Raw genomic sequence first — 26920 nt, 5'->3', positions numbered from 1 at the left:
ACAAAAAAGATAAATTTTATATAATTCATAATTCATACTCTTTATATGATTCCTTTGCACTGAATTCATTTCATTTTAAAAAGAGGAAGCTGGTTGAGGAATCCTTAATTGGCCAAAATTTAGGTATTATTTCTAAGTGAAGCAAAAAAAACCCCAAGTTACCTGGAAAACTGTTCTTTCTAGCTAGAGTTTGGAAATGATTTTCATAAGTTACTGTTGTTTTTCACCATTTTTTCAATTGTAAACCCATAGATTTTTCTAATAGTTTCAAGTACACTAGTTTGGTCCATATTACATTGCTATGTTTATAATTCAAAAATGATAGAACATTGGCAATTTTATATGGTTCAACTTATTATAAATAAGCTCAAAGATTTCCACAGTGAGGGTAAATTCATTTGTTTATTTGAGGAAGATATATTGCTTGGAGTAAACTTCAAGATTCCTTTGAATTTAGAGGATGTTTTATTCCAAAGGCTATTGTAAATTGACAGCATATGTTTAGGATGGCATAGCTAAGAAACTGGGTTTTAGACACTATAATGAACTTGTCCAGAAAATGGTAGTTATCAGATACATTCTTAACCTCTTTAAGTTAAAGCTTGTATTTTATAAAATTGCTATTGGGGCAAATAAGCAGCATTCTGAATGGAGAGCATCCCAATTAAAGTTATCATTATCTTGACACTGATGTATTTGGGTAAGCTGTTGTTCAGTCTTGAATTGTCAGCTCCCACGATAAAAGTACCCAGTTTAATTAAAATTAACTGAAAGAAAAGCAGCAACAGGTTATGTTTTTCAGGTTAATTTTGAACTTTATGAATTCAGTGGTGTGAATGATGCCCCAAAACTAGGATAGTGCAGTGGAAGGGTCTGTTGTACCTTTTAGCATGAAGTCTGACTTTGTACCACTTTTAAATATATTTATTACGTGTTGGCAGTGAGATCTGAAAAATGCCAATTTCTGTTTATGGCCATTAAAAATCATTTTGGGCTGTTTTTAACAAACACACAATAATATTAATAAGTGACATGAGAGTTTTTCCATGTAAAAGAATTCTAGGGGTAGGGCAGTTCAGGGTGTGTTTGGCAGTTCCAAAGTCATTTGGGACCAAAACTCTTCACTTTCTGTTTAACATATGACTTCCATATTGAAGGTTGCCTCATGCTTACTGAATGGTTCCTGGAGTTCTAGCCTTGGTATCCACAGTCCAGGCAGGAAGAAGTAGGAACAAGAAAAAAACCAAGGGTGCATCTCCCAGCCCGTTTTTTTAAAGCTGAAAGAAGGCTGGATGGAACATGTAGTCTTTTTAATGAGAAGAATATGGCTTTAAATAAATGTTTGTATTAGTAAGGAAGAAGAAGATGGATATTCATGTAGGCAATTAGCTGCCTCTGTCACACTGAGTAAATGAGGTTCTGCTGATGAAATTTCTTAAATGTAGCCATATATCATTCCTGTACATTCCTCAGATTTGTCAATTAGATGCTCTTGCACAGTAATTCAAGTTTATAGACCAATTAGCCCACCCTATAGCAGAGTGGGATATATATTCTCAGATGGAATATCATAAGATGGAATTCATATTTAGGTTGTATTTACTTAAGCCCTAAATTGAGAAATATAATTGAAATACATAGTCACATAGTTTGAGGTAAAGGAAGAAGCCTCTTCTCTCTCTTCTTTTTTCTTTCCCTTCCTTCCTTCCTTCCCTCCTTCCTTCCTTCCTTCCTTCCTTCCTTCCTTCCTTCCTTCCTTCCTTCCTTCCTTCCTTCCTTCCTTCCTTCCCTCCTTATAAAAGTCTGTGTGTAACAAATCTATAAAACACTGCTCAAAAAAATTAAAGAAGACCTAAATAAATGGAGAGACAGCCTAGGCAAATGGGTTGGAAGACAGTATTGTTAAGATGTCAATAGTAACTACCCAAAGCAATCTACAGATTCAGTGCAATTCCTATCAAAATTCTTGCTGCTATTTTTGTAGAAATGAAAGAACGAATCCTAATTTTCAGTAGCCAGAACAGTCTTGAAAAAGAAAAAAAGTTGGAAGACTCACACTTGCAGATTTCAAACCTTAAAACAAAGCCACAGTAATCAAAATAATGTGGTACTGGCATAAGGACAGACATATAGACCAATGGACTAGAATTGAGAATCCATAAATAAATCCATATATATTAAAAAATGGATTTTGAATGAAGGCGTGCCAGGCCCAACCTACAGAATGGGAGGAAATATTTGAAAGTTACATATCTGATAGGTGTTTAATATCCAGAATACTATATAAGAAATCCTACAAATCAATAACAGAAATGACAAACTCAATTTAAAATGGGCAAAGGACTTGAATAGACATTTCTCCAGAGAGAATATACAGATAACCAAAAAGTACATGAAAAGATGCTCAACATTATTAGTCATTAGAGAATTGCAAAATCAAAACCAGGCAATAAGATTCCACTTCACACCTACTAAGGTGGCTATTATATATAAAAAATGGAAAATAATAAATGATGGCGAGGCTGTGGAAAAGTTTGAACCCTCATGCATTGCTAATAGAAATTTAAAATGGTGCAGCCTCTATGGAAGTCTGACATTTCCTCACAAAATTAAATAGAATTACCATATGGCCCAGCAGTTCCACTCTTAGGTATAGACAAGGAGAATTGAAAACAGGAACTCTCAGTAACCAAAATGTAGAAACAACCCAAATGTCCATCAGTAGATGAATGGATAAACAAATTGTGGTCTATCCATACATTGCAATATGTTATTGCTTAATGCATACAGAGTTTCTGTTTGGGGTGATGCAGAGGTTTTGGAAATAAATAGACTATTGTACATCCTTATGAATGTAATTAATGCCATTGAATGATACACTTTGAAATGGTTAAAATATCAAATTTTATGAAACATATATTACCACAATTTAAAAATAAAACCTATCTTATGGTCCAGCAGTTCCACTCCTGGGTGTCTGTCCAAAGAAATCCAAAACACTAATTCGAAAAAATATATGCACCCCTATGTTTATTGCAGTGCTATTCACAGTAACCAAGATAACAACTGAAATGCCCATTGATAGACGACTGGATAAAGAAACTGGTGTATTTGTACAATGGAGTATCACTCAGCCATAAAGAAGAATGAAATACTTCATTCTTCTGTGTGAGGATTGGAGATGAGCATGTGAAGGGCCTAAAAGAATCCCTGGTACACAGCTGGTGCTCAATAGGTGGAAGCCGTTTTCACGGAAAATTTTGTTTCTTCTTACTTGACCATGATGTATTTGTGTTATTCATTATTTCTTCCACAATCATAATTTCCATTTGAACCCTAACTGCTAACTGCCATTAAACTATTAGTTTTTTTTTTAACTCCTTTGTTTTGTTTTGGTTTACAGGCAACAATTGGTATTGACTTTTTATCAAAAACAATGTATTTGGAGGATCGAACAGTGAGTAATGTTTTCCATGTGCAATTTTCTTCAACACTCCAGGATAGAAAACCATGATCAAAGCTATAGTCAGTGATTGTCTCCTTAAGAAGTACTTAGCAAAGTTGCCAAAGTTAGTTTATAGGCCTTGAGATAAGTTATTACAGAGTGAATAGTACTTAGCACTCTGACTTCTTATCCCCAAATGAAATCCAAAGGGAAGAGAAAGCCAAGTTGTATAGAAAATCCCGAAAGCCCTAGGCTTGTTAAACAGAATTTGTCATCTTGATTTGGAAAAATGGTAACAAATAGCATTGAGATAATTAAATGAGTATGTTCATGAAAAAATTAGAGCTGCTAAAAACCTTTTGAATGCCACTCTTGAGGTATTCAGAAAGATTTCTTTTGAATATGACACAATTTGTGAACTTCAAGATTTTGTTAGAATATGATGTATACCAAAGTGACTGAATAGAAAAAAGTAGTGTATTTATCTGTTGGATTTTTTTCCTCCATCTTTTGGAATGCTTCCTTTAAGTACAATGTAAATTCTGTATTCTAACCCACTATCCCTTGAAGAGGTTTCTATCACGTAAACAGTGACTATCTTAAATGTAATATTTCGGACCTATACCCCAAAAAACATTATCTTATATTTAATGCTATTTCTTGTAAGTGTTAGAATTTTTCTCTTTTGACTGTGCTCTTTCATTTTTTAATATATAAAATGCCATTTCTTAAAGTTTGAAAGCTTGGAAACAACTTTATAATGGTAAAAGAGCTTGTTTTCAGGCTTTTCTTCCTCAAATGTGAAAAAGTAAGAAATAAATTTTTATGTGGGGTTATAAAAAGATATTCCTTCTTTTTGTTAGATTGTGTACAATGCTCTGGGAAGAAGTGTGTGGGAGAAACATAAGTACCTGTAATCAGAGACCCAATTTCAAAGTGTTCTGGACCCAGTAAAAAAGAGATTTTAGCTTCAGAGAGACATTAATAATTCCTTTACTCTGATAGCCTGGGCTGCTCGTTGACATTTAACTTCATTTTTCCCTTTATGCTTACTATTTGAACATCAAACAAGTCTACTACTTGCTATCCAGAAGGGATAGGAATCAAAGAGAGGTTACGGGGGTTGGAGGGGAGCTGTATTTCTGATTCTCTGCAGTCTTTCCCATTGCCATTTTTAAGTCGTGTACCTTCAGAGCAAACAAATTTTTTATATTCCTCCCTTTTGAAAAAGGAAAGTTTTGTGTTTTCATTCTTCACATCCCTGCAACCTTTTGCATGAGTCTCCTTTTTACCTTCTTTCCACCCACCCCTTTAAAAACATTATTTCTTTTTTCTTTTTAGTATGATTTTGTTTTGTTTTTGGTTTTGGGTTTTTTTTTGTTTTTTTTTTGTTTTGTTTTTTTTATTCATTTTTTCCCATCCCACAGATAAGGCTGCAGCTGTGGGATACTGCGGGTCAGGAACGTTTCCGTAGCCTCATTCCCAGTTACATCCGTGATTCTGCTGCAGCTGTAGTAGTTTACGATATCACAAGTAGGTATTTTGCAACACGTTGACCTTTCTTATTTTTCTTGCTTGTTTGACTGATTTTGTTGTTAGGTACGATTGCAATTATGGGACACAGCAGGTCAAGAGCGGTTCAGGAGCTTGATTCCTAGCTACATTCGTGACTCCACTGTGGCAGTTGTTGTTTATGATATCACAAGTGAGTGGGGGGAATTATGCATTTCTAATCTTCTTTCAACTTTTAGCTTAGCTGCATGCATGTTCTTGTCTTGTGCTTATTTTCCATACTGGCATGTAAAAATGAGTTTTATCATAGCAAACCTTATTACAGACCAGCTAGGTCAGAAATATTTGCTTTGTTGTTTGTACCAATATGCTTTATTTCCATAGAACTGCACCAGGTTCTTTTGCCCTGGAAATTTCCTTCGAGTTCAGTTATGAATCTTCTCCAAGGCTTTCTTAGTATCTGGTTATCCCTAAGCCACACCTTAATTGTGGTTGGAAGAATGTCTCTGTTTTTATTTAACTTGATCTCAGATTTCTCTAAAATAAAATAATCTGCATTTAAGTATCTTGCCAGGTTTTTTAAATCATCAGAGGCTTTTGTTAAGGCTATTAAAAACTTGTGCTAGCCAACTTTTCTCTGCTTTCCTCTTCCAGCCATCCTCTCTCTACAGAGGAAGGCAGAGAAAACATAATGTGCAATTTTCTATTAATGATTTTCATTTGAATCATAATCTGGATTCTGTGACTGACTGACTTGCTTTGTTGCTACCAAATTACACTTTCATTTCTCTCCAAGAACAATGTTTAAATGGAAGACTAAAGTAATGGTCTTTCTTTTTCTTTTCCCTAAAGATTCCCTAATGCCTTTGGCATTTTAAGTGACTTTAAATTTTCCATGGAGCATTGGTGATTGACAGGGAAATGCTCTCTGATTAAAATTGTCTTTGTAAATTGGCTTATGATATATGTATATTAGGCAATATTAAGCATTTTTCCATATAGTGGTCCATAATTTATTAAAAAAACTAGGATAGTCGTCTTAGACTTTAAAAACATCAACAAACTATTGATTTGAACAAGTAATACTATTACTAAGATTTGTTCATATCTGCTCAACCAGAAGTCATATCGACTTAATACTTGAAATGGCAGGATTATAAATTACAAGTTTGCATTCAGAGACTTTTTTGGGGGGCGGGGTTAGGTGCTGTATGCAATCTTTTCTTAAAGCTTTACTTTGGGTTGCTTCTTGTTTAAAATGTTCATGTGCATTGACAAGTTTTGCAGCTTTAAAATGTTTGTGCTTACTTTAACCAAATCAAGTGAAACCTGGTGTATTTTTCTTCAAAAATTGTGCATATGTGGTTAAAATATCAGTAAGCTCTTTTCTTTAGTTGACATAAAAATATTGAAGTAGTCTACTTAGAATCAAATGCTAGAAAAGATGGAGTTTTTTTCACGTGATTCTGGTGCTGTATTAAACTAATAAACTTCAAGTTAAAGTGATCACAAACTGAAGAAGCAGTGCAAACAGAGTGGTGTTGAAAGCTATTTAAAACTTTACAATTTTCTGGATATGTTGGGACTTATTGGCTGATATACTTTTGGAGGTGCTTTCTTTGTCATGTTTGGTATGTGTAAGTAATCAAAAAAGCCTTGTGGCAATGTGACACCATATTATCTGCCATAGCTGTCTTACATTAAAAATAATTGGTTTTTCTATTACATGTGGGACATTGCACTCATGTGGGCATGTCCAAAAAATTTAAACTACTATAAAAGGAGCCTTGAGGATTTTTCTTGTGATTTGTTTAGACCATGGACAGTTGTACTCAGATAAAATGGAGTTACGTTGCAGGCACATTAAAAGTGGGTCCTAATGTGCCAACCCCTTCCAACTTCCAGGGCTTTTTTTCTTATTTTCTTCCTTTTTTTTCTTTTTTTGGTCCATTACATGGGGAGTCATTTACAATAACACTAATCTCTTTGTCCACCCTCTTATACCAGATGTTAACTCATTCCAGCAAACTACAAAATGGATTGATGATGTCAGAACAGAAAGAGGAAGTGATGTTATCATCATGCTAGTAGGAAATAAAACAGATCTTGCTGATAAGAGGTATGGAGTGATTTTGTATGTTTGATTTCTTTGTTAAGCAACCTGTTATTTTTGATGTTACTGAAGAATTGTTTTAAAAGGAGGCGTGTTTAATCCTTACGTTTATATTTATACCCTTTTTTTCCTTAGTGTGGGAACCTGAAATTTAAGACATTAAATTCAGTCCTTAGAGGAAAATGAGTTTTTTTGTTTTGTGTAAACTCATGTGTAAATAACTCTTGTGCAAAATTGTTTACACATGGAAAAAAAGATTGTTTACATATGGCGCTAACTTGCATTTTTTTTAGGCCTCATAAACATGAGCGGTGTTCTGTTAAAGAACAAAATGTTTTTTTAAAAAAATCCTATCCTTAAAAATTATTCGTAATGATTAAGTACACACTCTTTTGGTAGTCTTCTTATAAATATTCATCATAATTCTGTGGTGTAGTTTTTGCTTTTCTTTTTCAAATTGTATGGTTGAGCCAAACTGTGTAGTTGAACTGAATAGCTTGATTGTGATACCTTAGTCAAATGAGGAAAACTATATTCAAGTCACAGGATGTGTTAACATTCACCGTAGAACACATGGCTTGAATATCTGCCTTCAGCATTCCTAAGTGATCTACTGGGCATTCTTTTAGCTTTAACTAATCTTGACCATTTTACCTAATAGTGGAAGCTTTTACTATTTATTATTTGTTCATGAGTTGGATATTGAATTTGGGTAATAAATTTGTTCTGTTAATTAAAATGTTGCAAATAGAGCCAATATGTTCAAAGGCTTGTGGAAATGTTAAGCCCATTTCTGCCCATGGTACCTTATTTGGAATTGGTAGTACGGTGACAAAAGTGTCTTTCTTAATTTAAGAGTAAATTCAAAGTATGATTTCATCTTTTCTTTATGAAAATCGTCTTTGGGACATCAGTTGTCATCATATAAATTTTCACTATTTGTATCCAGTATGAGCATTTGAAAATCATATAGGCATATATTCTTCTAGTAGAGAGTCCCCAAGTACCTTCATTTTTAAATAGAAAAAATATATATCTGAATTGTTTCCTTTTATAGCCAGTTATCTAAATAATATGAGCATCTGTTCTTTCATTGGGTAATATTTCAATTAAATACACAAATGTTACAAACTTACCTAATTTACAATAATTTGTTTTAAGGTACTTATCCATTGCTTTGGAATTACCATCTTTCTCAGTAATTTTTTCCAGACTATCACCCTTCAGCTAGTCACATTTAAAAGAATTAGAGCCTTGTTCATTTCACTAATATAATTTTAAAATAAACAAAAGTTTTAAATAATTTTTAAAAAGCATTAAAAGAAAATCTTTTCATAGTGGATGGCATTTTATAAGCATGACCGGAAACCCTGAAGCCACAAAAGGGAAAGACTGATAAATTTGAATACATAAATATAAAGATCATATTCACCTGTTAGATCAGCCATTGTTCAAAAGATTGATAATACACTGTATCATCAAAAGTCTGAATAAATAAGAACTCTCATACACTGAAATATGTAACTGATACAGTTTGGGGGAACAGTTTAACAATATCAGAATTTAAAATACTCATTAACTCACATCCATCTCCAGTAATTTATTCCACAGATATGCCTACAGAAATGTGAGAAGATGAACATAAAAGAATGTTTGTTGCAATGTTATTTGTAGTACTAAAAAATTAAAATCATTTTAAATGTCCATTAGTAGCAGTAGCATTTTATAAATGAATACTTATAGCCACTAAAAAAATGGAAGGAATTTATTGCTGTCTTAATACATGAAGCTTAAAACATTTGATCAGTGTGCAGAGCATGACATCCTTTCTGTGAAAAAAAAATTTTTTAAATGGTAGAGAAAGATATATATTCTTTTGCTTAGAAGAAATCTACATAAGTGTACATGAATTTAACTGTAATCATCTTTGGGAAGAGAGTAGGATTATGGAGGAATTTATTGTAATGATTGATCTTTTTAAAAATTGGTTACTTTTATAATCAGAAAAAAAGTTTTAATGAAAGTGATTGAAAAGTTAAATGTCTTTATCACTTCCTTTGAGAATTAAATACTTTTGGAGGGGTGAAAACTTGAAAGAAAGACCAGAGGATACCTGTTTCAGTGTAAGCGCCTGGGTGCTCAGTACCGTATTTCCCCGAAATAAGACCTAGCCAGAGCGTCAGCTCTACTGCGTCTTTTGGAGCAAAAATTAACATAGGACCCAGTCTTATATAAGACCCGGTTTTATAGTAAAATAAGACCGGGTCTTATGTTAATTTTTGCTCCAAAAGACGCTTTAGAGCTGATGATCCGGCTAGGTCTTATTTTCGGGGAAACAAGAGGAGTCTCTATCTCCTATAGTCCAGTGATTCCTAAGTGTTTCAAACCTGTGAATCACTTATAAATATGGCTTAGTAGACCCTCTTTTAAAATTCTGACTATGAAGGATCATGGTCAACTTTTTAAATTTGGGTGGTTTTGATCTGACTTCTAGATACTATGATTCAATTAGAATATATGTTAGAGAATCTTCCTAGGTGATTCTGACAAAATCAAACCACAGCCGGGACCATTGCTATAGCTAACCTCGACCATTTTATTAGGGTGACTTATAGTTCTAAAACTAGGAAGGATTTTTGTCTGGAATCCTTCTCATGTAGGGTTTACAGACTCATAATTATTCAAGAAGTATAAGAAGTATGTATTGAGTATCACTTATGTTTTAGAGGATACTACTCTAGAGTAGTGAACAAAAAAGACGAGTCTTCAAGGAGCTGTTATTCTAGTGAGTGAACCAGACATAAGTCCAAAAAGTGCATAGCATGTTTGATATTGATACTTGCCAAGGATAAAAAATAGCAGGGAAAGGGAATGTGACATGTCAGGGTGAGTTTGAAATATTAAATGGCATAGCAGTGGAACACCTCACTGAGGATAACTGGTGACTTTTAAGTAAAAACGCTAAGTAAGTAAGGGAGTTAACTATGCAGATATTTTGAGGAGGAAAAGCTCCTAAACAGATGGTTCAGAAAATGCAAAATCCATAAATTGGGAATACATTTAGCTTATTTGAGGAGCAGCAAGGAAGCCTATATAGCTGGTAAAGAGAATGATGGAAAAAGTAGTAGGCAATGAGGTTTAAAAACAAAGCAAAACAATAATGAAGGCCAGGTCATGCAGGACAAAGCTCGTGGGGTGATCAGTGGTCAAATTCAGATATATTTTGAAGATAGAACTGTCAGGATATATTGATGCAATGAATGGAATACATACTGATGGACAAAATATGGGGTGTGGGACGAGAAGTTAAGGATGACACCTAGATTCTTGGCCTGAGTAACTGTCATTCAGGAGAGACTGCATAAAGAGAGGGTTTAGAACAGAGTATCATAATTTAAGTTTTGGTCATTTTGAGTTTAGAATGGCTATTAGATATTCTAATATCTAATTAGATGTCCAGTAGGCAGTTGGATAAATGAATCTGGAGTTCAAAGCAGTAGTCTAATCTAGATATATAAGTTTGGGAGTCACCAGCATATAGATTGTATTTAAAAGCACAAGACTGCGTGGGATCACTAAGGGAATAGTAGATAGGGAAGAGGTCCAAGGAGTAAGTTTCAGGCATCTGACATAATAGGAAATTCACACTGCTAAAGTATTTAGGAATAAAGGTCAGGAGATTGTCAACTTTCAAATTGTTAAAAAAAAAATAGTGTGTGTTTTTAAAAATTAATATACATATACATAAATTCATAGAGACGGAGGATAAAAGAAGCAGATGTAGTAAAACATAAACAGTTGGATTGTTATGTAAGAGAATGTCCTTGTTTTTAGAGAGTGACGACTCCAGAATAATATCTTCTTATAGACAAGAAGAGAGTGGAATCTTGTAGTAAATGGGTCATGGGTGTAAGTTTGGGGAGTAAGGACAGTTCCTCCATAGTAACAGGACTAGAGGTAGAATATAAAGGCACCCATACACAGGTAGGTCAGTGGGAGCTTGTGGAAATTCTCCTGCATTGCTTCAGTTTTCTGTGTTGTAAGAAGCAGAGTTTGTCAGCTGATAGTTCAGATTCATTTAATTAGAACATTTGCATATTTATTAAGCACCTATGTACCAATTAGGCACTTGGAATACCAAAGTAAATGAGATAATCTTGCACTTGAGCTCACAGTTTGAGACACACTGCTAATTATAATACATCACAAAATGCCCTCTAAAAGAAGTATTAAAGTATTAATACTGTGTATCAAGAGACTTTTTACATGTCTTTTGACTCACTTTTCCACTTACAGAAATTCATAAAATCCAACTTAAGGAAATGATCCACAGTGCACAAAATATTAAGCAAAAGTTGTTTATAGCAACATTTTTAACAGTAGTGTAGAATTTAAAAACAACTTACATTTCTAACAGTTTGGGAATGGTTGCATAAATTATGATAGCAAACTGACAAATTGTCTAGCAATAAAAATATTATCGTATACAAAGTTTTTCGTCACAAGGCTAAATACTTATGATCTAATATTAAGAGAAAATAGGCTATTACGTTTTCAAAAATAAAGTTACAGGATGAGCTCAGCCAAGTAAAAACAAATCATTAAAAAATGCCCTTAGTTGGCACTGGCTGGTAGTATATACAGAATAAATACTAGTAAAACGTTAGCTTTTGTCATCATCATTGTTGTTATTGTATATCCCAGTGCTATCAGATTTCCTGCCTAATATATTTTGTATGAAGTAAATAAGATGAAAAAAAAAAGCCTTTAAAAAATTGTTTAGTTAGGTGTAACACACACATAGAAGGGCACAAATTTTAAGTGTACTGCAGCTTGAATTTTCAAACTAGTCTGTAGCCAGCACCCATATCAAAAAAAGTTGTTTTCAGAACTTTGTTTATAATCTTTGTAATATCACCTTTCAAAAAGAAGAATTTGGTATTTTTTTTATTTTAATTTTTCTACAGGCAAGTATCAATTGAGGAGGGAGAGAGGAAAGCCAAAGAGCTGAATGTTATGTTTATTGAAACTAGTGCGAAAGCAGGATACAATGTAAAGCAGGTAAGTGTTCTTTGATTATAGGTTGAGGTTATCAAATTGAAAAACATATTATGAAATAATTGTGTGAGTATTCTATTCTCTAGTGTGAGATTTTCTTCCTACTAGTAACATCAGGCCACGTGAACTAGCAACATATTATTGTATTAAACAGTGAAAAAATATAATGTGGCATAGTTTTTGTTAAAAAGGGAAAAGACTTGCCAAATTTTGCAGATTATGCACAGAATAGTATTTCATTATAATTGTAAGATTGTATGACTGCAAAGTTGTAAACTCACCGTACTCTCACTACATCCCTACTGCTTTGTTTTAAGGTAAAATTTCTTATTTTAGAGTTTGATGGTAAGATTATAATAAAAGAAAGCAAGTATTTGCTGTCAGGAATGGTGTTTTGCTTCTTGCTATGAAAGTACATCCTGGTTACTTTATGCTTAATAAATGGTTGGTATTTTAATAGTTTATAACAGGAGTGTTTTGGAAGTCAGGAAAACATGTGGAGACCTCACATTATCAAACTGTTTTCTAAAAGATAAGGTAGCCAAAAACTCACCTGCTTAATTCTTCAGGCTACATATCACATAGGATAGTAGTCTCAGATTTATAGGATTTACAGATCAATAAATTAATTTTTTTAATTCTAGATGATCAATAGAGGGTTAAAGTAAAATCCTTTAAACTGGATAAGTAGACCTTTTTGAAAAATTCTCTATATTGTTTTCATTTTTGGTTCTTTATTTGCCATCTCTTCTTGTCTTGAAACATTTGTAAGTAATACTGAATTGTCACTAATTCCCTCCCCATAGCATACTGTTTCATGGCTCCCTATCTTTGTTCAGGCTGTTTATTCTTTGTTTAGAATATTCATTTTCTTCTTTCCTGACTGATACCTACTCATCTTTTTAAATTTCAGTTTAGGTATCACCTCGTCAGAGACATTTTCTATGAAATTCTCTGCCATATCTTCAGGCTATTTCACTTAGTGTTTTTACTGACCCCTGTGTTTTTTAAATGACTCTTCTGTGTTTTTACAGACCCCTGATGCTGTGAAACCACTGTCATAGAACTTGCCACATTATACTGAAATTATCTCTCCCATCAAAATTATTTATTTTCAGAACCTACCAATGTGTGTGGAATTTAGTAAGTGATAAGTAAGTGAACCCATAGGAGCCACAGACAATTAAAGAATTTGAGTAATAGAAGTTACCACAGTGTTATCGTATGTCGCTTTTCTAGGGAAAAGCAGTGGGTAGCTTCATCTAACTTTCTCTATTACAGACACTTTGATAAGAAAGTGAGCATGTTTCTTATATGTCACAGTATGGCCTTCTGTGGACATACTTTGGTCTGAGTTAATGTCTAAAGAAGGGATTGCTGTGGGCCCTTAGGCCTGACCCTAAGTAGTCTCATAGGTTTGGAAGCTCTAAAATCATCAGCATACAGTAGGCACTAGTGATAGCTAGTAACTTTATGACATTTAATTACTTCCAAGTTTAGGTAATTCCTAGGATGTTGAGAAGATGGGGTATGTCATTTGTTTGCTATTTTATAAACATTTTTTAACAGCTTTATTCAAGTATAATTTTTATACCACGGAATTCACTTGTCTTAAGCATACAATTCAGTTATTTTTTGTGAGTTTACACCATTGTGTAACCATCACCACAATTTGATTTTAAAACATTTTCATTACTAGGCACGTAATTTTTTCCAAACGCCTGACCTGTATAGACCGATATAGCTAGGTAGTGTTAATGAAGAGACTTCTTTTATACGAGTAAAATAATCTCATCCTACATTCAAAACTCATGTGCTACTTTATTATTTCTCCTTATTTAGGTGCTAGGTCTGAACATGGGATTTTGCTCAAGTTCCTGATTTTGGGGGACTTGATTTGATTATCTTTTAAATATAAATTTGACCAAAATTACTGTTTTCAAATTTTGGAATAGAGCTGCCTTTTAATTTTTTTTTATTTTCCTTCTTAACTCACAAATACCATTACTTTTCATTTTATAGAATGCCACAGAGTACTGTAGTATATTAGAATTTTATTTCAATATTTAGAGACTCATGCTTTGTCAGCTCATATAATTTAGTTAAGGAAGGAAATAATCCAATACCCTCCCCCCCAAATGAGAGAATGAAGCTAGAAAAGAATTAAAATCTTATGTTAATAAGCACATTTAAATAATTGGTTAAAATCTTCCCCTTTTAACTGTCAGTGATTAATCATACAGACTATATTTCTGTCATGTGGAGAAATTACTGGGTGATTTTAAGTGTTAGCTAAGAAATACATCACATTATATTTTAGGGAGTGTCTATTCCTTGAATTAGTTTTTATAAAGGAGCTTAAGAACTGATCAAATAGGGTATCATTAAAAAAATTATTCAAGTGGCTAGAAATGGAAGAATGTTTGTCTTTTTTCTTATTGTTGCACTACAAATCACCCCAATGTTTTAAAAAAAAAAACAAAAAACACCAACATAACTTTTGATACTGCTTGATATATTAGCTGTATGGAACAATTCAAATTTTCCTAAGTGAAATCTAAATCAAATCTAATAACCGTTGTCCAGTTTCTGACTCTGGACAATACACCTTGTGTGGTTGGAGTTCAGTGTTTAGCTAATGTTTAGCATTCCATTGGAAACTTTAGCAAGTTTAGCAAAGTTTAGCAAACTTTAGGAAAAAAATGAGTGACAAAAGTTTTCTCTAAAGCAAATTTTTTTTGAAATCGATTCATTGATTTTTTTTTTAAATATAGGCTAAGAATGTATTTTTGCTCAACGTTAACTATATTTGGTAGTGAGTAGGCTACCTGATATCCAATCAAAGGTAAGAAAGGACAGAAATTTTACAACGGCCAATTGTCCCTAGGAAGATCTCCTAGGATTAGAGAAATGTTTAATGGTCCTAACCTTTAATGTGCATCATAGTTACTTGGAAGCCTATATGAAGTACAGGTTTCTGGCCACTAATTCTGCATATTGATTCAATAAGTCTAGGGTCCTAAATTTACATTTTTTAACAGGAATCCCAGAGGAATTGCTCATGCAAATTATACTTTGTAAAAAGATGTATAAAGCCAGAGAGATGATACAGCAAGTATGTCAAATCTCTTCAGTTTGATAATTGTTTGAACAAGCTTTGTTTCCCTAACCCCTAGATAAGGAAGACACGCTTTCTACACTCAGAAGGCTCAGCTCAGTCTTTTATAGAAGCCAAATTGGTACATAAAGAATTGAATATTATGTATCCTAGTGTCAAAATGTGTCTTCATAAAGTAGGAAAACAAACTTAGTGAAATTCAGAAGATCTTATGATTCATTTGTGTTCACATCTAGAACCAATTATTTAGATACCTAGTATTTTTTGTTCTACTTTTTCCACTGCTATATTAAGGCCCTGTTGTCTATTGTCTTGCCTGCTATAATAGCTCTAACTGATATCTGCCTCCAATCTTGCCCCACTTTAGTGTGTTCTCCATTCCACTACCAGAGTGATTGTTTTAAAATGCAAATCTAATTAAGTTATTTTTATGAATTTTATCCTGAATTTTAAGAAAACTCCTTAGCGTGCAGTGCTCTGCTGTTCAAAATTTTTGATTTGGTCTTGGCATACGTTACTATCCTAATCTTTGGGCGCTATATACCCATATGACACTGCTTAAAGTGCCCCAAGTGTACTATGTTTTCCTATTTCCATTTTATGTTATTGTTCCTCCTCCTAAAATACTGTTTCTTCCCTATCTGCTATTTGTAATTAAAAACTCAGTTCAGACATAATCAGATTTAGATTAAGTACTTTTCCTAATTATCGAAGTAGCACCCCTTCTTACTTTTAATATAGAAGTTTTTTGTCAATTCTGCCTCCCACTAGACTAACCTCATTGAATGAAAGAATAATATGCCGTATTTTTTTAGCAGATACTAAGAGCTGCCATGTTTTGCCATAAAAATCAAATTAATTTATTGAGCTTCACTATCTTCAGAAGTTTTCTAAGCTAGACTGAACAAGCTTAAATAAGCTAGGTTACTTAGTATTTTGACTGCAACTTATAGAAAGATACTCATTTTGAATTTCTTTGAATTCAGCTAAACCTACATTGAACTTTTTTTCTATTAGTTTTTTTAATTGAGGTAAACATTTATGTACAGTGAAACGCACACATCTTAAGTATACAATTAAATGAATTTTGGTAAATGTGTATATATAGATGTAATGACCACATCAATGAAGATAGAAAAATAATGTTTTATTTCCAAATATTTGGGACAGATCTAGGTATCATATGGTTATGGCTTCTAATTTACTTCTATTGTGGTCAGAGAATATACATTGTAACATTTCAGTCATGCATAATTTTTGAGACTTGTTTTGTGGCCTCTCTCAGTAAATGTTCCACGTACACTGGAAACGAATGTTTTTCAACAATTGTCAGGTATAATGTTTTATAAATATCAGTTAGGTCAAGAAAGTTGATAGCATTGTTCAAATCTTATAAAGCCTTACCAATTTTTTTGTGTGTAGTTCTATAAGTTACCGAGAAGGGAGTATTAAAATCTACAACATTTGTATTTGCCTGTTTTGCCATTTAGTTTTGTCAGCTCTTACTTCATCTGTTTTGAAGTTATATTATTGGGTACACACATATTTAGAATCATTATTGTCTTTCTAGTGTATTGACTCTTTCAATGTTAAAAAATGTCCCTCTTCTTTTTTTTCTTTTTTTAAAGATTTTATTGGGGAAGGGGAACAGGACTTTATTGGGGAGCATTGTGTACTTTCAGGAGTTTTCCAAGTCAAGTTGTTGTCCTTTCAATCTTAGTTGTGGAGGGCGCAGCTCAGCTACAGATCCAGTTGCCGTTGTTAGTTACGGGGGCGCAGCCCACCATCCCTTGCAGGAGTCAAACCTGCAAGCCTTGTTTAGCAAACCTGCAAGCCTTGTAGTCAAACCTGCAAGCCTTGTAGTTGAGAGGACGCACTCCAACCAACCAGGAGCTGAGCAGCAGCTCATTGACTTCATTCTAATTGGGGAGGGCGCAGCTCGCTGGCCCATGTGGGAATCGAACCGGTAGCCCCGTTGCCCAGAGCTCGTTCTCTAGCCAACTGAGCCACCTATCCTCCCCAAAGAAATGTCCTTCTTTATCTCTAATAATATTTGTCTCCATGTCTTTATCTGATCTTAATATAGCCATACCAGCTCCCTTAATGCTTGTTTGCTTGGTATATCTTTTTCTTTGTAAAGTGGGTCTCTTGTAGAGGGTATACAGTTGAATCTCACTTTTTCTAAGATTCAGTCTGAAAATCTTGGCCGTTTAATTGTAGTTCTTGTTTTATTTATATTTAGTGTAGTTATCAATGTAGTTGGGTTTATGTCTGCCATTTGCTCTTTGTTTTGTACTTGTCCCTCTGTCGTTTTTGGCTTTATCAAATATTTTTATGTTGTATTTTAATTTCTCTTGATTTTTAGCTAAATTTTTTCACAACATTTTTAATGGTTTAGGGATTAAATTAGAGTTAATATACCATTTCATGTGGAATTATGCACTCTGTCCTTGTGTTACTGTTGTCACATATATTTACATACATATGAACCCCCTAATAAAAGGTTTAATTTTTGCTTTAAACAGTAATTAAGAGGATAAAAAAGGTAGTGTTTTTTTATTTATGGTGTTTCCCCAAAAATAAGACCTAGCCAGACCATCAGCTCTACTGCGTCTTTTGGAGCAAAAATTAATATAAGACCCGGTCTTATTTTAATGTAATATAAGACTGGGTCTGATATAAGACCAGGTATAATATAATATAATATAATATAATATAATATAATATAATATAATATAATATAATATACCGGGTCTTATATTAATTTTTGCTCCAAAAGGCGCATTAGAGCCGATGGTCCGGCTAGTGCTTATTTTAGGGGGAACACGGTGGTTATATGTTTACCATTTGCTGTGTTCTTCATTCCTTCTTAAAGATCTGAGTTGCATCTGGTATCATTTCTCTTTAGCTTAGATAATTTTCTTTACTGGTATTTACAGAGTTCTCCTGGTAATGAATTCTCTCAGCTTTTACTTAGCCAAAAAGGAAATTTAAAGAATAATTTTGAAAAATGTTTTTGCTAGTTTCTGAATTTTGGTTGACAGGTTTTTGTTTTTTTTGTTCCCCCCCCCCAATACTTTAAAGATGCCATTACATTACCTTCTGATTTCTGTTATTTCTAATGAGACGTGACCTCTAATTTGTGTGTAATACGTTGTTTTTAAAGTATTTTCCTGCCCTATTATCTTCTTTTCCTCTCTAAAGACTAGAGGAATTAATATCTTTGAAGTAACAAAGCTGTAATAGTGGGGTAATTAGTACTAGAGTTCCTTGACTCAAATTCTATGCTCTTTCTATAAACACTTTAAACACTGCGTTATGAGAATTGGTAGACAGGTGTGAATATAACAGTACCCTCCCTGAAATACCTCATTAGTTATGTACTTTTCACTAGTTAGAACTTATTTTAATTTTTTAAAAGTTTCAAAACTTGTAAACCTCATTTTATTTCATTTTCACAGAAAGTAAACAAACCTTCCCTGTGCTTTCCCCTCAGGGGAAAAAAAATTTCATTTCTAAGTTAGCCTATAATAAACTTTGATGTCCTCAGGAGCCCAAAAGATAAGCAGTTTAATAAATATTTCATGTCATAAACAAGCTATAAGATCTTGAGAATATTCTTAGATATTTCTAAGTAAAAACATTTCACTTCTGCTCTACTACATTTTCAGAAGGTCTCTCCTTACCTCCATACCTTTTCCAACAGTTTTACATAATTTCTTAAAGCAGAATTTTGCATTGGTTGATGTTTTGCTATAGTCCTAGAATCCACTTCAGAATATCATAACATTTGGAAAAACTTTCTGTTCCCTTACCCACAGGACCATGAGTTACTGTGACTAGTCTCTGGTAGAAATAGAGCTACTGCTTATTAAAAACTTTTATATAACAGATTGATACTAAGCAGTTAACAATTTCCCTTAATTTTCACAATAATCTTGTCAGTTAAGTATATTACTATTTAAGCCCATTTTACAGATGAGAAAACTGAGGAACAGAAAGATGACCTGTCATCTAAGTGGCCTACCCAACATGTTAAATGCACTTTACCTTTTTAGCTTTTAGCTTTCTGCCATCTCACCTGAGTATCTTTTGCTTTCAATATGTGATTTGTATGTCTTTATAGCCATAGTCAGACACCGGAATTATTGATAGAAGTCCTCGTGCAAACTGTTTTTAGTGACTTCCCTTTGCCTGCAGGACAAAGTCCACGTTCTTTTCGGGTCTTTCTTATTCTGGCCTTCAATTACATAGGGCTTCGTCCTAATCTTTTTACGTATTCTGTGCTCTAGCCAGTCTGGACTACCTAACCGTTCCTAAGTATGCCTTGTGCCTTTCTGTCTCTGAACATTTGTTCAGGCAGTTCTTTCCTCTGAAAATTTTCACATTTCTTTTCCCTTCATCTCTACTGAAATACAGAAATGTGCTGACTATACATTTTGGCTAGATGACCAACTGTTAAAATCATTGAGACCAAGACTGAATATTAATCACTATTACAGAATGAATTTCTGGAATTCAAGTTTTGATTTAGTGCCACATTGTTAGCTGCTAGGTTATTTCTGTAGTCATTATACTTATTTCCCTATTTGCAATACTAAATAGATGGTTGTTCTTAACTGATGTTGGTGGGGAAATACATTTTATTCAAACTTCCTTATTTTCTATAAAACACATTTTTCTTTTTTCTTTTTTTTTAAAGAATTTATTGGGGAAGGGGAACAGGACTTTATTGGGGAACAGTGTGTACTTCCAGGACTTTTTTCCAAGTCAAGTTGTTGTCCTTCCAATCTTCGTTGTCGAGGGCGCAGCTCAGGTCCAGGTCCAGTTGCCGTTTTCTACCGTTTTCTAGTTGCAGGGGGTGCAGCCCGCCATCCCTTGCGGGACTCGAGGAGTTGAACTGGCATCCTTGTGGTTGAGAGCCCACTGGCCCATGTGGGAATCGAACCAGCAGCCTTTGCAGTTAGGAGCACGGAGCTCCAACTGCCTGAGCCACCGGGCCGGCCCTACATTTTTCTTTACACTCTATTTTCTTTATGTCTGGATGAAAGATGATTTTTAATGGATGTTAGACTTTTTCTTGAAGCATAAAATTTTGAGTTGACAAAAGCTGGCATTCTCCTTTCAATTTATTATTTAATGCTAATATACAAAAACTTCAAAAAGGTTAGAATTATTGTCTAACTTCACATTAATTAATTTTTTTAAATTAAATATTATTGGAGTGACAATTGTTAGTAAAGTTACATATATTTCAGGTGTACAATTCTGTAATACATCATCTATATATCACATTGTGTGTTCACCACCCAGAGTCAGTTCTCTTTCCATTACCATATATTTGATAATTAATATTTTTTTAATTTTATTAGGAAACAGTATGTTTCTCCACAGCCCATCAGTTCCAAGTAATTGTCCTTCAGTGTAGTTGTGGAGGGCGCAGCTCAGCTCCAAGTCCAGTTGCTGTTTTGAGTCTTTAGTTGCAGGGGGCTCAGCCCACCATCCCATGCAGGAATTAAACCAGCAACCTTGCTGTTGAGAGCTCACGCTCTAATCAACTGAGCCATCTGGCCGCCCCAATAATTAAATTTTTAGAAACACTTGTTAGCTTTAAAAGCATATAATACTTACTCTTCCTAAAGTTACCTAATGTATTTTATCAATCTAGTTCTGTAATTATTTAGATTTCGTAAATTTAAAGTTATTTTTGTACATAAAATTAACAGCTTTCACGATCATTAATTTATTGCAGCTTTTATTGTTGTATCTGGAATGTTGATCTGTTGGGTTGGTGCAAAAGTAATTTCGGTTTCGGACCGTGAATTTTAAATCATAACTAGGCTCAAACACATCTTTATTAATCAAAATATAGGAACCATTACAATCAACACATTTTTGCCAATGAAAAATATGTTTGTTTATTCCTGTAGCGTAAAAACCAGTGTTTAGGGATTTGATGAACTCTTGGAAAGCATTTTCTGCATCCTGCTCGTTGCGGAAGCATTTTTTTCCTACAAAAAGGTGTCGAGATGCTTGAAGAAGTGGTTGTTGGTTGGCAAGAGGTCAGGTGACTATGGTGGATGAGGCAAAACTTCATAGCCCAATTCGTTGAACTATTGAAGCGTTGGTTGTGCGACGTGTGGTCGGGCATTGTCGTGGAGAAGAATTGGGCCCTTTCTGTTGATCAATGCCGGCTGCAGGCATTGCAGTTTTTGGTGCATCTCATCGATTTGTTGAGCATACGTCTCAAATGTAATGTTTTTGCGGGGGTTTAGAAAGCTGTAATGGATCAGACCAGCAGCAGACCACCAAACAGTGCCCATAACCTTTTTTTGGTGCAAGTTTGGCTTTGGGAAGGGCTTTGGAGCTTCTCGGTTCAGCCACTGAGCTGGTCGTATAAAATTGGCGTATAAAATCCACTTTTCGTCGCACGTCACAATCCGATCAAGAAATGGTTTGTTGTTGCGTAGAATAAGAGAAGACGACACTTTAAAATGACAATTTTTTTGATTTGTGGTCAGCTCAGAAGGTACCCACTTATTGAGCTTTTTCACCTTTCATTTTGCTTCAAATGCCGAACAACCGTAGAATGGTCGACGTTGAGTTCTTCGGCACCTTCATCTGTAGTTGTAAGAGGATCAGTTTCAATGATTGCTCTCAGTTAGTCATTGTCAGCTTCCAATGGCTGGCCACTATACTCCTCATCTTTAAGGCTCTCATCTCCTTTGCAAAACTTCTTAAACCACGACTGCACTGGACATTCGTTAGTAGTTCCTGGGCCAGATGCATTGTTGATGTTGCGAGCTGTCTCCACTACTTTACGACCCATTTGGAATTCGAATAAGAAAATCACTTGAATTTGGTTTTTGTCTAACGTCATTTCCCTAGTCTAAAATAAATATAAAGTAAACAGCAAGTAATAAGTCATTAGCACAAAAACATAAAGCGAGAAATGTGCATTAAAATGCTGTATAACATAGCATATTTATTTAAGAATATATTCCAGTATCAAATGGCAAATTTCAACAATGCAAAAACCGCAATTACTTGTGCACCAGCCTAATATATTTGAAACTGAGTATTCATATATTAATCTAAATGGATCCACCTTATACAATTAACGTTCTATTGATTTGATTGATGGTAATTTACACAACTGTATGATCTTTGATCATGTACAGTTTCTGGAATATCAGAAGATGTTAAGATAAGCGTTCTGCAATTTTAACTCTATTACCTTATTTTGGTTGAGTATTGTAGCTAATGCCTAACTTTGGTACATCTCTAAAGTGCTACTAAACTATATAGAACCAAGTCAGTTATATCTTTTCTCAGTTTTTTCTGATCTTATCCCATCAGGTAATTGCCTACAGAAAAAAATTTGTTCTTTTTCTATAAGTCTTTCTCTAAACAGATTACTTATAATCTCAGTCTTTCATCTCTGCCTTCTGTTCTTTCTGTTCCTTTTCATTTTAATTCAGCAACATTTATGGAGCACTTAAACTCTGAGCAGTTTGCACAGTATGTTTTTCAGCCAAGTGAAAATTTAAAACTGCCTTTTAAATCCCAACGCAAATGGTACTGTCTAAAGATTTTGCCCAGCCTCCTGACGAGGGCTTTCTTTAATCTGTAGTCTCATACCATTTTGTACTTCTTTGGTTTATAGCATTCATCACATTGTAACATAAGGAATTGTTTGAGTTTGTCTCCTTTGTCAGACTATAAGCTCCTTGAATTAAAAAACGAAAAACAGAAAACAACTATATCCTGTTATATTCGTCCTTTCTATTCTCACATACCTCAAAAGTGAACATCTCACCAGGCTTGAGTGTTATTCTCCTTTTGCAGATACTTTTCATAACGTCACACCTCAGGCACAAGCCAACCACTTCTACTGGTGGTCTTTCCAATGATGGAGGAAAAGCCAGCTGTGTTAGTCTTAAGAGGTGGTGGTCTCTAACATAGTGCTTTCTTAAAGAATTATCAAGGGTAATTTTGACTTGGACTGACTTGCACTCTATATATGCTGACTTTAGAACCTAACCCTTTATGAAAGATAGGAATGCAACTATACAGTTTTACTAAATGAACAATCTGTCCTTACTCTGAGTTTCTGTAGTACTTTGTTTTTATGACTCAAGTGACATTTTTGCTGCTCATTTCTTAGCTGTTTGTTCATGTCTAGTCTCACCAGTTGGAGAACAAGGATCATCTTTATACCTCTTTGTATTTGTCATACTGCTTTTCATACAGTATTCATTTACAGAATAAATAGATATTTTAAGATACTTTCAGCATGCTAAGGTCTAAGCAAAGAATAACCTAGAAACCATATCATTGAACACACCATTCAATGGTCATCCACCTTTACTTGATACCATTTGCTAAATTTTCCCTCCCAATCACCATATTTGTCTCTTTTCCGCAGCTCTTCCGACGTGTTGCTGCAGCTTTGCCTGGAATGGAAAGCACACAGGACAGAAGCAGAGAAGACAGTATCCTTTCTGTTTCATCAGAAAATGTTATTGTTGTCACTAGTCTTTAGAGCCCCACTTGGTTGGCTGAGGAATATTATGTCATTGCTTTTTACTGCCAGGAATTGATGGTTTAGGAGCATAGAAGCGCTGAGGTTTTCTGTAGCGAATGAGCTCTGGTTATGCCAGTGCACCTGGCTGCTCCCTACAGTTAATCAGTGAGAGGGTTTGTGTGTGTTTGCTTGCTTGAGTTTTAATGAGCAGGAAACTCGTAGAATCCCAGCCTTCTGCTTCTTAATTTTGAGTTCCATTGGCTCTGTACAGTTTTCCTATAGGTGGTATGTATCATGTTATCTTTCCCAGCCTTTTCTAACATTCAGGCTTTCTACTGGACACTGGCAGGAAATAACTCAGTCTGGGGCTTTGTCATGGCCTCTGCTTTCAGAAACAGAACATGATGAAGCATGCCTTACATTAGTTATTTCAAAAGATTTTGAATTTTGATGTTTTCGTTGTTTCATATTTATCTTCTAGTGTTTTTCCATATGCAGACATTTTTATTAAGCCATAGAATTCATAGTACTTCCTGTTCAGCTCTTCCCACTTCTAAATGTTTTATGTTTTCTAATCCTTTATTACATTTAATAGCATAGTGTGTTCTACAGAGTTAAGTCCCACCACTTATTAAATTCTCTCCCTGTTGTTGGAACTCTCTTGTGGGCTATTTTCAAATTTTATTATAGATAATTCCATAAGGAACATCATCTTTATACGGTTTCTTGCTCCTATAGAATAATTTCCTTAGGAAAGATTCTCATGAATAGAAGTTAACCTTATTTTGACCCTTGTTGCATAGAGTAGATATAAACAAGTTTATTCCATTTGAGTACCTTATATGGTGAGCTAGCTGGTACATAGAAAATAGTGGCTGTGTAGGCTCTGAAGCCAGATAGGAATGGAAGGGGCTGGTCAGAGATGTCAGTGTTCAGCAGAATTGGAATTGTACTTGCCTATTTATAGCTCCTTAACTTTTGTTTCAGTGATTGACATAAAACTGGAAAAACCACAGGAGCAACCAGTCAATGAAGGAGGCTGTTCCTGCTAATCCCCCACCCCCATGGCATCTTCACTTCTCTCTAGACGCTCACTGCTTTGGCCCCCTTTACTCTTTCATTGACTGCAGTGTGAATATTGGCTTGAACCTTTTCCCTTCAGTAATAACGTATTGCAATTCATCATCGCTGCCTGTCTCGTGGAGATGGTCTATTAGCTTCACAAGCACAAAAAAGTCAGTGTCTTCATTATTTATATTTTACAAAAAGCCAAACAAGTCCAACATATTCCAGTGATAACTTTAAAAATTAGATACATTTTCTTAACTTTGTTTTCCTTTTTAATGTTCCGGTAATGCACTTCAAAATGATGGAAATCTCAATAGTATGTGGCTTGGTTAAGGAGCAATTTGTTCACAGCAGCACTTGCCTGCCTACTTGATCTCTCCCTGCTGTTTTCACCTCTCCCTTATTCCATTCCCTATTACTCTTCCTCCCTCAAAATGAACAAGAGGTGGCAAAGCAGCAGTCAAACCAAGCCCATTGGAATTATCCTTCAATTTTAGTGATACCACTTGCTCTAGGCCTTGGGTCAAGATATCCGAAATTATTCTTGAGCACTGATGTAAATTACTTAGACCTTCTTTGAGGTCAGAACTAGCTTTCATGGTAGTCAGTGCTTGAATAAGAAAAGTGTTCTGGTGCATCTTTAAAATGAGTCCTAATGAACATAGTACTTACAAGTAAACGAACACAAAATGTTTTTCTGACCAAAACAAACAACGCTTTCACATATTAGACTCTGAAAGAGAAAAGTAAAAGTGCTTCAGAACAGGTTTTTAATATTTAATCCTTCTAATGAACTATTTCTCCCAAGATTTTAAAATTGTCAAAATAGAGCTATTTTATTTGTTCAAAAGAAAAACTTTTTTCAGCAATAGATTTCTCTTAGGTTTTTTTTTTCTTTAAAAAAAATTGCAGGCAAGGCACTGTAGAAATCAAATTCCTTTAAGAAGAACTGGTGGAAGAATTTAAATTTGGTACCTTGATTAAAACTGCTGTAACCAGTAGAAATAATGGTATCTAAAGCTTACCAACAAAAGAATCCTCAACAGAATAGCAAATACTTTGCTCAGGACATTTGAGGTCTAATTGAAAATGGCATGTTTTCTTATACGCCCCTAGAGGCAGATCTGAAAAAAAGCATACATAGAAAAGGGAAAGGAGAGAATGGAAATAAAACTCAATCTTATGCAGATTTATGCCTTATTTTTTAGCTTTTTTTTTAACGTTGGGTTTTTCAGGATGGTTTTGCTTTTTATTAGATCTGTATAGTTGATTAATTAGTGATTTAGTTTTATATTTAAGCTACAAGTAATCTCTAGTGATATTTATTTCTTGCCTTTTTTTTAACCACTTTCAATTTTTAGATGTTTTGTTCGATCTATTTAGAGCTTCATCACCATGGCAATATGTATTTCCCTTAAAACACTGCAAACAAATATACTAAGAGTGCACCATTTTAATCTTTACTAGTTATTGTGAGATTGCTGTGTAAGTTAATAAACATATTTGTAAATACATTGTTTGCAGGAAGAAAATTTCTGAGTTACAGCTCAGGAAAAGCCTGCTGAATTTATGTTGTAAGCATTACTTAACACAGTATAAAGATGAAAAGACAAAAATATCTTCATACTTCCTCATCCCCTCACTGCAACAAAACCCTTAACTGGGAGAATCTTATTCTCTCTCTTTCCTCTTCCTCCTCCATGCCCCACTTATTGTCACCTTGTAATATTCAGAGAGCACTTGGATTATGGGTCTGAATAGAGAAATGCTTTCAGATAATCATTAGTCCACATACTAGTAACTCAAAGATGAGATGGAGTTGTAAAGTGCTTTTATAATACAATATTATTGTTAAAGGCAAGGGTTGACTCTTTTGTTTTATTTTGACATGGCATGTCCTGAAATAAATATCAATTCAATATGGCTGATGGGTCATATTCTTTATTTGGAAGAAGTTGTGATTTCTGATACGAGGGTGATTGTCTTCCTACATTGTAGTATTTGAATCTTTTTATGTATGCAGCCTTTAATATTGGTATTTTTATTTGGCTTGGGGTTCTTCAACTGAAGCAGCAAAGT

General features: G+C 34.3%; 1 protein-coding gene across 4 annotated transcripts in view; it reads left to right on the top strand.

The window, feature by feature from the left end:
• RAB6A (RAB6A, member RAS oncogene family) overlaps nt 1-26785 on the top strand; it is a 60445-nt gene extending 33660 nt beyond the window's left edge. For 2 of the 4 annotated variants that reach the window (XM_081061694.1, XM_081061696.1), the window contains 6 exons: nt 3404-3457; nt 4873-4978; nt 6965-7076; nt 12038-12131; nt 23675-23741; nt 24761-26785. In XM_081061694.1, coding sequence (XP_080917820.1) covers nt 3404-3457; nt 4873-4978; nt 6965-7076; nt 12038-12131; nt 23675-23741; nt 24761-24825 — 498 coding nt within the window. In that variant the 3' untranslated portion in view covers nt 24826-26785. Of the gene's footprint in view, nt 1-3403; nt 3458-4872; nt 4979-5044; nt 5151-6964; nt 7077-12037; nt 12132-23674; nt 23742-24760 lie in introns of all 4 variants that reach the window. The other 2 variants (XM_081061695.1, XM_081061693.1) reach the window with 1 other exon arrangement.
• The last annotated feature ends 135 nt before the right edge of the window (nt 26786-26920 follow it).

The sequence above is a fragment of the Rhinolophus hipposideros genome (assembly GCF_964194185.1).
Source record: "Rhinolophus hipposideros genome assembly, chromosome: 10".
Classification (NCBI taxonomy): domain Eukaryota; kingdom Metazoa; phylum Chordata; class Mammalia; order Chiroptera; family Rhinolophidae; genus Rhinolophus; species Rhinolophus hipposideros.
Note: the sequence above shows the minus strand (reverse complement) of the source record. Positions and strands in the feature narration are given on the sequence as shown.